Source organism: Cyclopterus lumpus, chromosome 5 (assembly GCF_009769545.1).
Source record: "Cyclopterus lumpus isolate fCycLum1 chromosome 5, fCycLum1.pri, whole genome shotgun sequence".
NCBI classification, from domain to species: Eukaryota; Metazoa; Chordata; class Actinopteri; order Perciformes; family Cyclopteridae; genus Cyclopterus; species Cyclopterus lumpus.
In genome coordinates this window covers 15,518,856-15,534,738 of record NC_046970.1, presented here as the reverse complement: position 1 = coordinate 15,534,738, position 15,883 = coordinate 15,518,856, and the positions used below count along the sequence as shown (strand labels likewise).

General features: G+C 38.1%; 1 protein-coding gene across 1 annotated transcript; it reads left to right on the top strand.

The window, feature by feature from the left end:
• Positions 1-373: 373 nt before the first annotated feature.
• On the top strand, positions 374-14,249 carry LOC117730519 (sodium- and chloride-dependent GABA transporter 2-like). The gene is made up of 15 exons (XM_034532262.1): positions 374-611; positions 4,143-4,333; positions 4,944-5,078; positions 6,321-6,461; positions 7,365-7,452; positions 7,542-7,674; positions 8,408-8,542; positions 9,015-9,118; positions 9,518-9,642; positions 9,786-9,898; positions 10,741-10,878; positions 10,975-11,077; positions 11,164-11,264; positions 11,893-12,063; positions 12,825-14,249. Exons 2-15 carry the CDS (start codon positions 4,147-4,149, stop codon positions 12,933-12,935), a joined length of 1,785 nt encoding a protein of 594 aa, XP_034388153.1. The 5' UTR covers positions 374-611; positions 4,143-4,146; the 3' UTR covers positions 12,936-14,249.
• Positions 14,250-15,883: the final 1,634 nt, after the last annotated feature.

The following is a 15,883-nucleotide window of genomic DNA, read 5'->3' as shown; positions in this document are numbered from 1 at the left end:
TGCCTTTGCCACTTCATTCAGAAAATGGCTCACTTCCATAAAACAGTTAACGGGGTGAACTTTGAGTTGTAATGTTTATCATCTTCCCTATTTTAGTGAAGATGGCAAGTTGACAATTTGTTAATTAACAACCAAAATGTCAACTTAACTATAGACTAAATGACTGGTTTTCATCCTCAGTGGATCACAGTTAGTTATTCCGATTTTTCTGTCTGGACCAACGTGCTGAACATACTGACGACAAACATAAATACCGACAGAGCCATGCAGCCAGCCTACCACTGTGCAAATCCCCTCCTCTTTACTGTGAGACCATGTGGCCTCCATGAACAGTCCCCGCCTTAAATTGCTCATTCAGAAACACATAACTCCCCAGCCCCTCCTCTCTCGCTCTGTCCCTCTGGCTCTTTCAACCTCATTGTCATACAAACACAGCTCCCTCAAACCTCCCTCTCATGGACTCACTCATGGCCAGAGCTGGGAAGAGCACTTGTCCTGGAGAGACTGGGGGATCTAGACTTGTATTTTCTTCAAAAGGCACCAGATAAATCCTAACTAGGGATAAATGGAAGCATAACCACAGACTAAAGACAAGAAGCGACCTTCCTCAGGTAATCTTAACCAATCCCTTTCCCTTCAGGTCACAAGCAGGATTGTCTGTCTGAATTACATTTGTCCTTGTTATACATTACTTTGGTTTAAGTTATTGAATAGGAAACAAATGGTTTCCTTGCAGTTCAGAGACAGCTGGGTTTTTCAGTTGCACTTGTGCTTGGCGCCTGTAGCTGTATTATGTAGGCCAAAGGTTACTGGCTGTGCTACCGGGAGTGCAGCTATTTCCCTTTTTAGTATGACACATCAGGTTGCTCTGTTTACATTGCTGCCAAACGCTCACATTTAAAACAAACACATAACAAATACATGTGTCTTGTGCAAATATTTTAATCAATTAGCATTATTACAGACTTTTTTTAAAGTGACTTATACTATTATTAAATAATTAAATCCCTTGCTATGATTGTTTGTAGAACATAAAAAGGTGCATGCATGAATAAACACTTCATTTTTCAGCAAATTAAGCCCTAAAAGCTATTGATGTTAATAGATAGCAGATTAAAAAGCATGGAGGGTTTTTGTGTATGGTCTGGGATGGTCAAATAATCAAAACAGAAATTGATTTAACCCTGAGACAATTCCTTCCTGTTGTAGATTGACTGGGATACAAAATAAAAACCTACTGAGTAGAAGTGACCAACAACTATTCCTTACACTGCCAAGGTCTGGTCACATGTAGAGCAAATATATGATCTGAGATATTCTTGAAAAACCTAAATTGTTGACAGCCATCGACAGCCACATATATATATATATATATATATATATATATATATATATATATATATATATGTATGTATGGAACAAAACGCTGGACAACAGGTAGGCAGAAAGAGAAAAAGATCCCTCTGAGCAAGAGTTGGATAAGAATAGAATAAATCACCAGTTATTGGTCAAATGAATTGGAAGATTTAAAAAGGAATAAGTTCAGGTTTCAAGTGCACACAAATGCCTGTAAAAAGATGCAAATTCAAAAACGAAGAGTGTTTAGTGTTTTCCCTCGGCATGTAACACTGTGGGGACTTTGACTAAACACATGTTTTATTCAAGTAATTATTATTCTTCTTTTGGGCCCAAAACTATTACAAATGTAAATAATAAATTTAGTGTCTGAATTATACTCTTGTTGTCTCTAAAATAGTCACCAATGAAGAAAAGAAAAAACATCAACATACTGTGTCCAAACTTTTGACTGGTACTGTATTTACACAAAGTCGCCCCAGTGCAGAGTGAACAAAAATGTGTCTGCTTATGATAAGTATTATGGTTTTAAGAGATTAGTTCAACGACTAACTGTTAACTTCCTAGAACCAAGCCCTCCCTGCTGCACATATGCCCTTCCTTTCATTGCAGTCCTGAATACAAAACACAAACACAACATAATAGTGATTTAGGGCCTGTTTTCGCCATCTGTCATTTTTTGTTACTTTTAGGTAGAGTTAGAGTCGGTCAAAAGAAAAGTTTTGATGCAATTAGCTTTTAATTAGACAATAAAAGACAAACCTGTGCAACAGCCATTATCAACAATAAGCCTCATTGTTATTCCATCCGACTTAACTAGGGCTGCAACAACGAATCGATAAAATCGATTATTAAAATAGTTGGCAACGAATTGCATTATCGATTCGTTGTGTCGCGCGATTATTACGCCACCTAATAAGACACGGAGATGTTTGAGTATAAAAAAATTAAAAAAAATGCTGTTTGAGCCTACGGGTGATGTTATGAACCCAAACACCAACGTTTGTTCCGACGTTTATGGGATGTCCACAACAAGTATAAAGCAGAACTAGTGGTTATTTATTTATTATTGATTAATCGAAAAAATAATGGACAGATTAATCGATTATTAAAATAATCGTTAGTTGCAGCCCTAGACTTAACGGTGCACGTGTTGTAGTGGCTAGCACAGCAAGAGGGTCCAGGGTTCTATCCCCGGTTTGGGCATTCCTGTGTGGAGTTTGCATATTCTCCCCGTGTCAGCATTTAGTCTCTGGCTTCTTCCCACAGTCCAAAGACATGCAGCTTAATTGGACTCTAAAATTGCCCTGGCGAGTCCTGGACAGGGTGTACCCTGCCTTCGCCCAATGTAAGCTGTGATCGGCTCCAACGTTCCTTTAAATAGGATAAGTGGTTTGGATAATGAAATGGTTCTCCCACAGCATGTCTGATTTAATAAGGTTTGAAGTATTGTATTTGAAAAGAAAAATATTTTTATGCTGATTAAAATAATATAATCATTACTAATATTTGTTGTGTACAGCTTGCTATTTGTGCATTAAATACAATGTTTTCTTACCCAATATTAATGAATAAGAAACATTGTGAGGGAACAATGGCACCAAGGACATGAACTGAAAACATGACAGCTATGCCATGTGCTATGGCTCAGTTAATTTTCAGAGCAGTGGTACTGTCTTTTGCCTGATTTAGAGGCATTATTCCTTAGACGGTCGTGGGGTTGAAATCCCAATACAATTTCTGACACTGAGCACATACAACCTCTGTGTATGTGTCACATTATTGTCGTGTTTATTGATACACATACAAGACGGGAGAACAAACTGCTCTTAATTGTAACTATTTATTCCTCGGCCCTGCCATGCTGTTCCCCCCGATACAGCCCCCGTCCTTCCCACCGGACTGCCCCCTGGGTCCTAAGTCCCTACATGTACTCTTTCTTATAAACATCAAGTAAACATATTTGAACAAGGAACACAGGAATGAGAATAGGCTGGGACAGGCTTTATATTCCTTGTGAAACTATTGAAGCACATTTAACCTTCTTCTCCCTACAACACCTCAATAATTTGTATGTTGTACAACCACGTATGAAGTCAGTTCAAAACTTTGAGAGCACTTGACTTGTATATAGATGTTTTATATCTTATTGTATGTCATTGTTCCTTTTTATTCATATTCATACAATATATATCAAGACATTTCCCCATGGGGATAAATAAAGTAAAATCTCTAGTCATTTGTTTTTTATATCTATATTTATCTGTCCTTGTTGACCTTGTCCCTAGCTGTTATGTCTATTTTTGTGTTTTTGAGAGATGAAAAAACGGTGGAGTTAAATTCCTTGTATGTTCATGCATATACAGTAATTGGATACTTTGCCATAATCCTCCTCTCACTAAGCAGTAACGTGGTAGCACACATAGTTCCTAGTCCATTTGCTGCACTCCCACATCGAATCCAAAACAGCAACACAAAAGCAACATTGATGGAAAAATGGCCTTCATGCCAAGCGGTACTGATCCTGTCTTGACCTAATACAGCAAGACATTGTGTGGATTATGAACATTAATAAACAGTGATTAAATCATGACAACAGCCCTGCTGTGGTTAGTGCATATGTTGACATCGACACTGAAAATGTGCTCTTTAGTCGCAATTTGCTACTGCAAAATAAAATCCACAAATAACATCAATAATTCACTTGAAAATGTAGTTTATATAATCTTCTGTCACTGAACGCCACTGAAGTAATTTGTAAGTCGTTAACCCTTCTCTTGTTTCAGTGCGATGGAGAAGCCTTATGGTCCAGATGTCAAGTTTGTGCTGGATGTAGGCACAGCCCATCCTGTACCCAACACCTTGACCAGAGGACAATGGTCAAGCAAAATGGAGTTCCTCTTGGCTGTTGCAGGTCAAATCATAGGCCTTGGAAATGTGTGGAGGTTCCCTTACCTGTGCTACAAAAACGGAGGAGGTAAGTTTCATAATAGGAACAACACTGCTACTTTGTTCAAATGTACACACGCAGATTGTTAAAAAAAAATGACAGTTGGGTTATGTACCTCAAACTGCATGGTTACTTGATGGCAACCAAAAACAAATATTAAATTAAGATTGTGTTACTAATGTTTGTATATGTATTATCAGGCACAATTTCATATCAGAACTACAATGTAAATATTACCTCCCAAACCTATAATAGGTACTCCTTTTCTAAAGAGTAACAACAAGCAAACTATAAATCCTACTTTTGCTGTCATCTAGGTAATCTAGCAGTTGCTGCTTTTTCGGTCCACATTCATTCATATGCTTAAAAAAGGAACACTGCAGGAGGCTAAACCCACTTTTTGTTGACAACAAATATGTGTCTTAATGAAACTAATAGAGATAGCAAATGGAGAGTGTTAAGAAACATGTCCAGACTTTTGAATTTATGACTTAAATGTTATTAGAGATTGGATATACCTTTTACTAACAGTTAAACTCTCTTGTTAACAATATATCTTAATGTGATTCTTGTGGCCTTTCCATAAGTGCTCAACCTGGTCAACAACTCATGTGGTGTAACTTTATGCTTTCTCAAGGGGTGTTCTTCATTCCTTATGTCCTCTTCCTCTTTACCTGCGGCATACCTCTGTTTCTCCTGGAGACGTCACTCGGCCAGTACACCAAACAGGGAAGTATTACCTGCTGGAGGAAAATTTGTCCCCTTTTTGAAGGTAAAGTTGTAGAATCAAGACTATCCATGTCAAATCAAATAAATATTAAATAAATAATCAAATTAAATCATTACCATGTGTGTATGACATGGTCAAGAAATGTCTGGCTGTGTCTTTAGGTAATGAAGAAAAATGAGGTACCAGCTCTTTTGTTTATTGAAACCTCTCAAATCTAATCTTTCGCACAGCAAATTGTCAAATTCATGCACTCACATTGTTCTACAGTTGCTGCAGTGAATGGAGGACAAAACATCCACGCACATCAATACCTGCGATGTTACAGACAACATGTGTATGTGGGAATCTGTATGTGAAGTGTATTCTGCAGGGCAGCAATACTGAATTATATTTTCTCAATTTCTCTAAGGAAATATGTATTTCTTCTTCATGAAAAGGTCAATGATTGCGGTTTCGGGATATGCAACCTATAACATGCTGACTTTCTGCAAATTGTGTTGTGTGCTCACACTTTTGTTACAAATCTTGCAGGGACATGTGATGAAAGTGATTTAACCACCTGTGGAACAGACAGAAACAGTGGTGTTGGTAAAACAAATTCCACAACTTAAAGATATAAGTGAGGGCAAGTCTTGACATTAACAAAATTCCTTTCAAAAGAAATCTCAGGAATAATGCAACCTCGGTGATGTGTTTAGAAAGAATGTGTCCACCATCTTTTTTAAGAAACCCAACAAACTTTGGGTTTGGTGAACTATTAGGTTTGGTGAACTATTAAATTGAACATAACATATCTTTGACATGGCTCAATTTGGTTAAATATTGCCTTGTGTGAGTTATTACATTAGGTTGAATGAGTTACAAAAATGGATGACTATCTTTCTCATGTGCGCAATCAAGCTTACATATCGTTAGTAAATCTACAACAGAAGAATCAACATTGTTGTAGGGTGGCTGTAGACGAGTGGCTAGTGCAGGTCGATCTTTAACCACAAGGTTGATGGTTGATCCCTGGTTCCCACTGTTCATATGTTGAAGTGTCCTTGAGCAAGACACAGAACCTCAAATTGCTCCCCTGTTTAATGCTTAGGATAAATACAGTGGTCAGATGTTATGTCTGAACCTGTATGTATAGGACAACGTTTTATTATGTGGCATTGGTGTCCTTTAAATTACATTACTATAATATGTTATAATATATATGATACATAATTAGATGTGATAATTATATGTTTCTTACTTTTTTATTTCAAATATCTTTGTTTGTTTGTTTGTTTTTGTCAGGGATGGGTTATGGCAATCTTGTGGTTGTTTTGTACTCCAGCATCTATTACATCATCATATTGGCCTGGGCGTTCCTGTATCTCTTCTCCTCTTTCAACTCTGAACTTCCCTGGGCAAATTGCAGAAACAACTGGAACACAGGTTTGTCTCAGTATACGATCTGGGTTAGGGCTGGGGTTAGGGTTAGGGATACAAACAAATAACAAGAGTATTATCCATCTTCAGTTATTGATTTGTTGGGCTCATTTGAAAATCTGGAGGGCAAAAGCCAGCTGTTGGAAACGTTTTAAATTGTGAGGTGCCAGGTTTTCTCTGCCTTGCTTAGTGTTCAATTCAAGTTACGTAACATACTTAAAGAGCCGCTCCACACACAATATTGTCCATTTCAAACATTTAACTGTGTGTCCTGAAGGTTTCAAGTTTCCACACAACACATACACATCTTAAACAAAGATTTTAGGTGAACATAGAGGAACTTAAGAAACCGCAAACTGTTGTAAAATGGTATGTAATCCTTTTACTGTTGTCATTAATAGACATGGGGCACCTACATTGTGCACCGGAGCACTGGCCCTTGTAGACTCAGAATAGTGTGCTGCTGTCATCATGTGGATGCCTAGCTTAACACAACTACACAAATCATAACCAGAACTATCCCCTCAAAACCACTCCTCTGGTTCCCTCTCCTTTCAACATTACGCCCTCACCCCCACATATCTGACAAGACTTACTCAAAGGATGCTCTAATAGATCCAAGATTCCTGGCATCTATCAATTCACGCAGACATTTTCAAACCACCCACTGCCCGTCTCCCATCAAAGAATAACACGAGGTTCAAGGACTTACCAATTAACTCGACTCAACGACTTTGCATTAACTCAGTAATTAATAGATTAGGCTCTTTGGAAATGTCCCCCATTCCAGTTATCAAGTTAAATAAGTATACAATTAAATGAAGGCTTTGACAAAGGAAGAATGATCAAAAATATGTGTAGTTGTCCTTGAATGCATTGTTTAAAGCATTATGTGTGCCTTTGCAACAGAGACCTGTGTAGAGTTTGATCGAAGAGCTGGACATTTGAATTGGACAGCTGCTGAAAATGCAACGTCACCAGTGAGAGAGTTTTGGGAGTGAGTCTGAAAATTAAATCCAAATATGATACTAAGTTCTGAAAGTAATTTGACATTCATCAATAATAACAAAAAATGTGATTTTTCAGGAGAAGAGTTCTGAATCTAACAGGAAATGTCCATGAGTTAGGCAGCATTCGATGGGAGCTGGCTCTGTGTCTTCTGTTGTCCTGGATCATCTGTTACTTTTGTGTCTGGAAAGGAGTAAAGTCCACAGGGAAGGTAGGACAAGGACTTTAGCATTCGCTATGGTGTATTTAAGTAAATCTTAAACTGTAACATGACAATGCTTTAGGACAACATGCTCCTCAACATTACATGTTATTTAGCTGACGCTTTTATCCAAAGCGACTTACAATCATGTTACATTCATACACTGTAGACACAGCTACAGGAAGCAATTCAGGGTAAAGTGTCTTACTCAAGGACACATCGACTAGGGCGGGGATTGAACCACCAACCCCCTGAATGAAAGACAGACCTAACCACTGACCCACAGTCAACTCTTCAAAAACCCTGCAATCATATCACTTTGCCAGACACACTGCCTGAAACATGATCATACATGTTTCCAAGCACACAAATTAATGAACATAAGAGGGAAAAAGCTACCACACAGTAAGTTTAAATTACACTACCTCAAACATGTCATGGATTATTTTGTATCAGCCATAGAGGCTTGGCTTTAGGGATAACAGCTGGTCCAATACTGGTCCAATACAGATATTGATGACTCTGATGATCCTCCGACTTCTAGTGAGGTTCACATTTGTGGTTTGAGTGAAATATCTCAACAACTATTGGATGGATTACTGTGAGATCTGGGGCACATGTTGATCTCCCCCTTAAGATGAACTATCATCACTTGGGTGATTCCGTAACTCTGTATCCATCCTGACAACACAGCAATCAAAGTCCACCATTTCCCCACATATTAACCCTCACTCTTCTACAGGTAGTTTATATTACTGCCACATTTCCATATCTGATGTTGGTGGTGCTGCTTGTTCGTGGAGTCACGTTGCCAGGGGCCTTGGATGGGATCAAGTTCTATCTCTACCCAGATCCATCCCGCCTGTCTGATCCACAGGTATGAGCACTCTTCAATACTTCTCTGTTTGAATGACATACTGTATGTGACACTCCTGAACCTACAACTACTACAACCCTCATGTACCCACAGGTTGTCCCCTTATTAACAAATGCATTTTGTTTGGAGAGGCACTGTTAACATCTTGAAAATGTCCAAAGACATAAAGCTGAACTATACAGAAATGTGTATACATGTGTTTGGTTTCATCATTTAATAGCATTAAGTTAAATAATGTGCTGGAGCAAACAAATGCAAAACAATTATATGTAAAATCTTAAATTGGTCACAAGGTAGTGGAAAGTTAAGGGGAAGTCACACTTCAGGAGAGATTGGTTACCGTGCAGTGGTGATGTCATACATATCGACACAATCCGTATTAGGTGGTTCTGTCTAGGTGTACACACAGTAAATGTGATGTTTTACATGTAATGTATTGGAGATTAAAAGAAAGTCCTTTATTGTCTTGCAGGTGTGGATGGACGCTGGCACACAAGTATTTTATTCCTATGCTATTTGCATTGGGTGTCTAACTGCACTCGGCAGTTATAACAAGTACAACAACAACTGTTACAAGTAAGTTAGATTTATCATTTATATTGTGTTTTTCAGTTTGGGTTACGTAGATTCACAGCAACAAACGCAAAAAGAAAGAACACATCTGCAGCTTCCTGAGGCAAAGTCTCTTGAAAAGCACAACAACCCGCTGAAGATATACAACAGATTTAGAACCGTTAGCCAGAACATCTTCAATGCCCATTTTAGGCTAAACAAATTTGGAGTAGCTTATACTAGGAATACCACATCACTTTGAAGTATAGTTTACCCACAAAGTATTCCTAGTGTATTCAGGAGTCTTATATATGAAGCCTTCTTTGGGCATTTTACGATATGAGTCCCAACAATGGAAAGAACAATGGAAAGGTTTTATAGATAAAGGAGTATAACATGTATTTGTGTCTTCTTTGTTTTTAGGGACTGTGTGTACTTGTGCCTTTTGAACAGTGGGACCAGTTTTGTTGCAGGCTTTGCCATTTTCTCTGCACTTGGATTTATGGCATATGAGCAGAACACAGACATATCAAAAGTAGCAGAGTCCGGTAAGAATATAGATATTGTTATTAATAACTAAATCAAGGGATTAACGAGCATTGTACTTTTAGGGTAAGCAATAGCAACCAAATGCATTTAATTACATACAAGTGAGATATTTAAAAGCATAAAAAACGCATTTTGACTGCAGGTCCCGGCTTGGCGTTCATCGCCTATCCTCGAGCAGTCGCCATGATGCCTTTTCCCCAGATCTGGGCAATATTCTTCTTCATTATGGTCATCCTGCTGGGACTAGACAGTGAGGTAAGCTGACTCTTCTTTAGCACTGAGAGAATCAGAAACAGTTTTATTTCTGAGGATAGTATATAAATATTATGAAATGCAGATTTTCGGTTCACGATGACCAGGATAAAAGATTTTCTATGCATACATTGCATAACAGTCTTTATGAACATGTGGGAGGTTTGGCTTTATGATTGTTGGGCCTTGGTTGGAGGTATGTGGGTGTTTCACAAGAAATCATTGTATTACATCTAGATGTGTTTTGGTCATGTTTGTGTGTCTGTTTGTATATAGCCAATCGATTTACAACACTGTGAGAACATAACATCATTATCATTGCTGCCACTGCGACCAATCCCCAAGATAATTTGTGGGGCGACTATGGGTCAGTGGTTAGCATGCCCGTCTTTCAATCAAGGGGTTGGCAGTTCAATCCCCGCCCTAGTCAATGTGTCCTTGAGCAAGACACTTAACCCTGCATTGCTCCCCGTAGCTGTGTCTACGGTGTATAATGTAAAGTGTCTTTGAGTATCTAGAAAAGCACTATATGGATTATTATTATTATTATTATTATAAGTGGCAGATAATGGGTGGACAGATGCAGCAATTACTAATGTGACTTTTTTTTTAATCCCTTGATTTCTTTTGTTACTTTGTGTCTCTTGATTCAGATCTGGATGCATAATACAAATTTCTTATCTTAAACTTTAGAATTAAAAAAAACTAGATGAAAGGATTGTGCAGCTTTGGCAGAGGTATTTACTCTCTGAGTACTTACTAAATTATTATGAAATTATCTCTGCAACGTTTGTATGTTTGTGTACAGCATATGTGGAGTTGTGTAACTGAGAACTGTGTTTTAGTTTGTAGGTCTGGAAGCCCTCGTGACAACAATTTCTGACACAAATCCTTCCTTCTTCCACGTTGGCCATCGACGTAAACTTCTTCTACTTGCTATCAGTGTTGTCAGCTTCTTCATTGGACTTGTGATGGTTACAGATGTACGATAATATTGAATAGTCACGTCACTTTTTTTACAATAACCTTGTTTTCTTATGTTAAAAGAACACAACAGCTAACTGATGTCTCACACACAGGGTGGTCTGTACATCTTCCAGTTGTTTGACTACTATGCCTGTAGTGGGATGACTCTACTTCTCTTCGCCATACTGCAGTCTGGTTGTGTTGGATGGATATACGGTGAGTTAATAAACAAGAAGAATGTGCATGGTTTCTTCACTGTGAGGTTGAATTCCCTCACCACAGCTTTTCCAATTTACTTACAGGTGCAGACCGGTTTTATGATAACATAGAGGATATGATTGGATACAAGCCTTTACCCCTGATTAAGTATTGTTTGAAATACGTCACTCCAGTAATATGCATGGTGAGTTGCAGAAAAAGTTCTCTCAGTCAATTGATTTGTCTCTTTGCTCAGTCTTGCCCCTCTAGTGCATACTAGCATTGGCCAGCTTCTTTTTTTAAAGGTTCTCTATAATAAGAGTAAACAACTATTTAAAATGTATAAATATAGTGGAGTAATGTCCACCTGAGCAGAGAGTAAAGTTGCCCGAGTTTTGCCATTCTTTATTGGCATAGCAGGGCAGGGCAGACTTGTTGGCGCGTTAGTGCATGCATGCTCTTCACTGCCTTCATACTGTGGTTCCTGCTGATAAAATCTACTGACTGAGGATGGTGTCGCGGAAGCGTAGCGCCCACCATCTGGTTTCCCCTCAGGTTAACACTGTTAACTCTGTCAGCACTGTCACTCATGTTTGCACTGTTAGGGCTGTTCACACCGTTAGCTGCCCACCCGCCAGCTCAGCCGCTGCCATGTGAGGGGGCAACAGATATGCTCCTAATTTCATTTTGTACACCTTTTTTTAAAGTGTTACAAGTTACTGATATCAATTATATATATATTTGTTGTGGTAAATTTAGAAATTCCACCTTTACTTACATTTTGTACATTGTCTAACCAATTCTTTAACTGCTTTCTCTGTGACTATTTTCAGGGAACGTTTATTTTCTCCTTGGTCAAATACACTCCTCTGAAGTTCAACAACACAATTGAGTACCCGTGGTGGGGTTATGCTCTTGGTTGGTGGTTCACTCTCTCCTCTACACTCAGTGTTCCTATAGTTATGTTGTACAATGTGAGCACCACTCCCGGTACCCTGCGACAGGTAAGTTGTTATCTAAATGGGTCAACACGTCTCTAAAAAGCTACATTTGCACAAATAAATTGCAAATATGGTTTATTAGCTAAATGTACAAACGTTCAGCTGTTTTCAATAAACATCTCAAACAAGGACAATTTAAATAGCTCAACACAACTAATGTGACAAGTGGGTTCCCCAAATTCAAAACAAAATGCCACTTTTAATCTACTGCAGTCTTTTACATTATTCAACCCCCTAATAGAATCAGACGTTATCTCAAGCACACCTGATGCAACTAATCAAGGGCCTCATTAGTTGAATCAGGTGTGCTTGAGATAGAACACATCAAATACCTGGACTGGCAGCGATGTTTGATTGCATATTTGAAATATGGGTCAGATAATTGTCCAAAAAGTTAAGAGAAGAGATCATTGCCTTGCACAAAACAAAAAACACAAAAGCACAATAAAAGTTGGCTCCAATACGCTCAAAATATGGCTATGCATCACGTTTGCATCAGGTCATAACAGCAGAAGGGTGTTCTACTAAATACTAACGATAATTGTCATGAAGAGGTTGAATAACCTAAGCAGTAGTTATTAAAAGTGGCATGTTGTGTTGAATTTGGAGAAAACACTCATAACATTCATTGGGTTGAGCTATTTGAATTGTCCTTGTTTGAGTTGTTTATTGAAAACAGCTGAAAGTTTGTACATTTTGCCAATAAACGTAATTTGCAATGGGGTTTTATGATTTTTATTAAAACCTATATTCTTTTTTGTTAGAGGATCTCCATCTTATGCACTCCAGCTGAAGACCTTCCTTTGAACCAAAAGGACAAGATAGGACTTCAACTGATCGGCTTGACCTCACCTCCTGACAGCAAGGTGACCTAGGGACCACAACAAACTGGAGCAGCTTCACGTTTTCTCAACACCATGAGTCAATTTTGTTTTACCTCTTAAACAAACAGATGTATATTTGTTGCTGTCATACACATGTCATGGTCTTCATTCCGCAAATGACTGCAGCTATTCGATGTAATGATTGCTAATCCATGATTTGATTCATTTTAATATCTTCAAATGACAGTAAATAGTGATAAATACACATCACAATTTCCCAGAGCCATGAATTCAGATGGGCTAAAGACAATAAATTAACTTATAATATAAAATGTATAGAAAACAGCAAATTCTCACAATCCTCACATTGGTGATAGATTAAACAATGTGTTAATCAATTTATTTAACTCTTAGAGTATTTGTTTCAGCTCTATTAGCAAGTCAACCTTAAAAGTGATCAATCATGGATGAACGGCCATTAATATTTTAAATTGTTATTTATGTAAATAGAAAGTATTGCCAATATAGTTTTTTTGTTGAACCAGGTTATACAACCTGGTATAAACACTTGCCACAATAGCCATACAGGTTGAACACTTAAGTCACTTTTAGATCACTGTGAGAGACGTACATTTCATTTTAAACTGTGAATATAACTAAAACACTGACATGAAAGAGGAAATGGTATCCGGCAATACGTGTGGGATTCAACCCTTAGACACTGCCTGCATCTTAGTACTGAAAAACTACTTGTGTGCATAACGCTCACACAGATAAGAGAAAGTTCCCCATTTCAGTTTGTGTTTGGTGTTCAAACTACAACATCAGTGAGTTGAATTTTGGTGATTTCGACCATCACTACGATTCAACTGACAGATGTCTGGTTTAGTTTTCTGCAACACCGAGCAAACCTATTGGTTGCAACAGTTATAATCACAAGGGTATATTTTTAACAGTTATATTTTTTACCGTAGTCTCAACTCTAAGCTTGTTTATTATAGATTTTATACAAAAGGTGCAGGTTGATATTCATGTCATTTTTTTATAAAAAATAATTTTGTATCATATAACATTGACATTTGTGGCAGTAGTTCTTTATGTAGCACATGCAGTAAATTATCAATCAATAATAAAAACATTTAAGAAGATCTTTTCAAAAGATATGTGGCACAAATCCAATGAATTCCAACCCTTTATTAAAAAAAACGTAATCCACGATACAAAATACGTTTCCCTCTAAATGTATTTCATAATGCAGTTTTGTTGTATAGACAGTGCTGATGAATTCATGTTTAAATTGAGAAGTTGAGAATTATATATATTACCTGATGTTGTTGTTATCAATAAATACATTATGATCAATTAGTTCGCTAATATTGTATCAATGAAAATGTGTATGTGATTGAAAGAATCATAGAACTGCTATATAACATGTTAAAATGCATGGTTTGAATCTTATTAAACAATGAGCCATTTTAAAGTATTATACGAGAATGAAGACATCTGGTATTCATGTGATACAGGATTGATAGGCCTCAGTAAGCTGGTGGCTCATCTCATTATTTGGTCAACCTGACTGACAACTTGTGTGGTGAGTGTCACGAACCGGGCCGCACGGCCATGACAACAAAGGGGGATACATACAAGTAGTAGTTAACAGAAAGGGTTTTATTTAACTTAGGTAGCAAAAACAGAACTTAGGTAGAATAAACAGTGGTGTGTGTGTGTGGAGTCAGTAGTTTCAGTGGTGGAGGTGAGTGCATGCGTGGGAAGTGTGTGAGATGTTGTATAGTTTCAGGTCAAACCATACTCTCCTACAGACAGCCAAACGGGGTCTCAGGACAGCGAGGGAGAGAGCGCTCTTGAGACCAGAGGACCCTTTTTAAATGCAGCACTTGCGCACAAGGCCCATGTGTTGCCAGTGCTTGCTGATTATCCCAGGTGTTTCTACTCTTCTGATGACCCTTGGCCACGCCCCACCTGCAGGGACCACGAGCCAGTGGCAGAGAAGGTCGTCACAGTGAGATGAATAGAATAAAGGTTGCAGTAATCCAAGTAAAGCACAAGTTCTATCGAAACCTATTAAACACTAGGAAAGCTTTTTTAATGACAATAAACTACATCATCAAGATGTACCTGTCGTATCTTTCAGCGGCTCCTCTGCTAAGGCAACCTTACATAGTACTCCATACCCCTGAAATGCGGAATTTTAGCAAATTGTGTGAGGAAATTACTCAAGCAAATACATATGGACTCTCAGCCAAATCAAAACAAAATAATGTCCACCGTCAGGCTGGTCAACCATCGTACCTTCCAAGTGGACCTTTTCCTGCCTACACCCACTTTCCCTCAATCATCGAGAAATGAAAACATCCAAGGTCCCATCTATATTTACCCAACAAAAACATAATTTCCCAAACAATTGGCACATAAAGAAGAAAAATTCATTTTTAATACTACTAATGTAACGTATAGGATAAGACATAAGAATGTATAAACACTGCAGTTTCTCAAGAGCCTTGACTCAGTTGTAGCATCGACGACGTCGTGAATCTGGATGTTGTGTCATCAGTCCTTGTTCAGAGGTCCTTCAGATCATTCTTATTGTTCATGTTTGATGTGTCTTGAATCCATTCAACGCATCGGAGTCCCATAACAATTCACCACCCGCACAGTGGTCTTGCCCCAATATGTTCTAGAATGAAAGAAAAGAAAACCAGTATCTTTGCATACAGAACAGATACAAATTAAAACATCAAATATAGATTAACACTTCTATAAGTACATGTGAAATTATAAATCACATTGTCCATTTCTCCCCCACCCCCCCCCCCCCCTTCGAGACCACACAGAGTCTCGAAAGAGTGAAACGAAATCAAAACTACAGAATAACCAAGCAATAACAGAGGTATGTGTTAGGATTAAAATAACATCAGACATTCAAAAATGGATATTCCTCCACCAGTTCGACCCTTATCCTTTCGTCTTCATCAACGTCC

Coding starts and splice junctions, on each gene's coding strand:
- LOC117730519 (XM_034532262.1), top strand. CDS start 4,147: ATGGAGAAGCCTTATGGTCCAGATGTCAAGTTTGTGCTGGATGTAGGC. Junction 5,079..6,320: donor AATTTGTCCCCTTTTTGAAG/GTAAAGTTGTAG, acceptor TGTTTTTGTCAG/GGATGGGTTATGGCAATCTT. Junction 9,899..10,740: donor TGCTGGGACTAGACAGTGAG/GTAAGCTGACTC, acceptor ACTGTGTTTTAG/TTTGTAGGTCTGGAAGCCCT.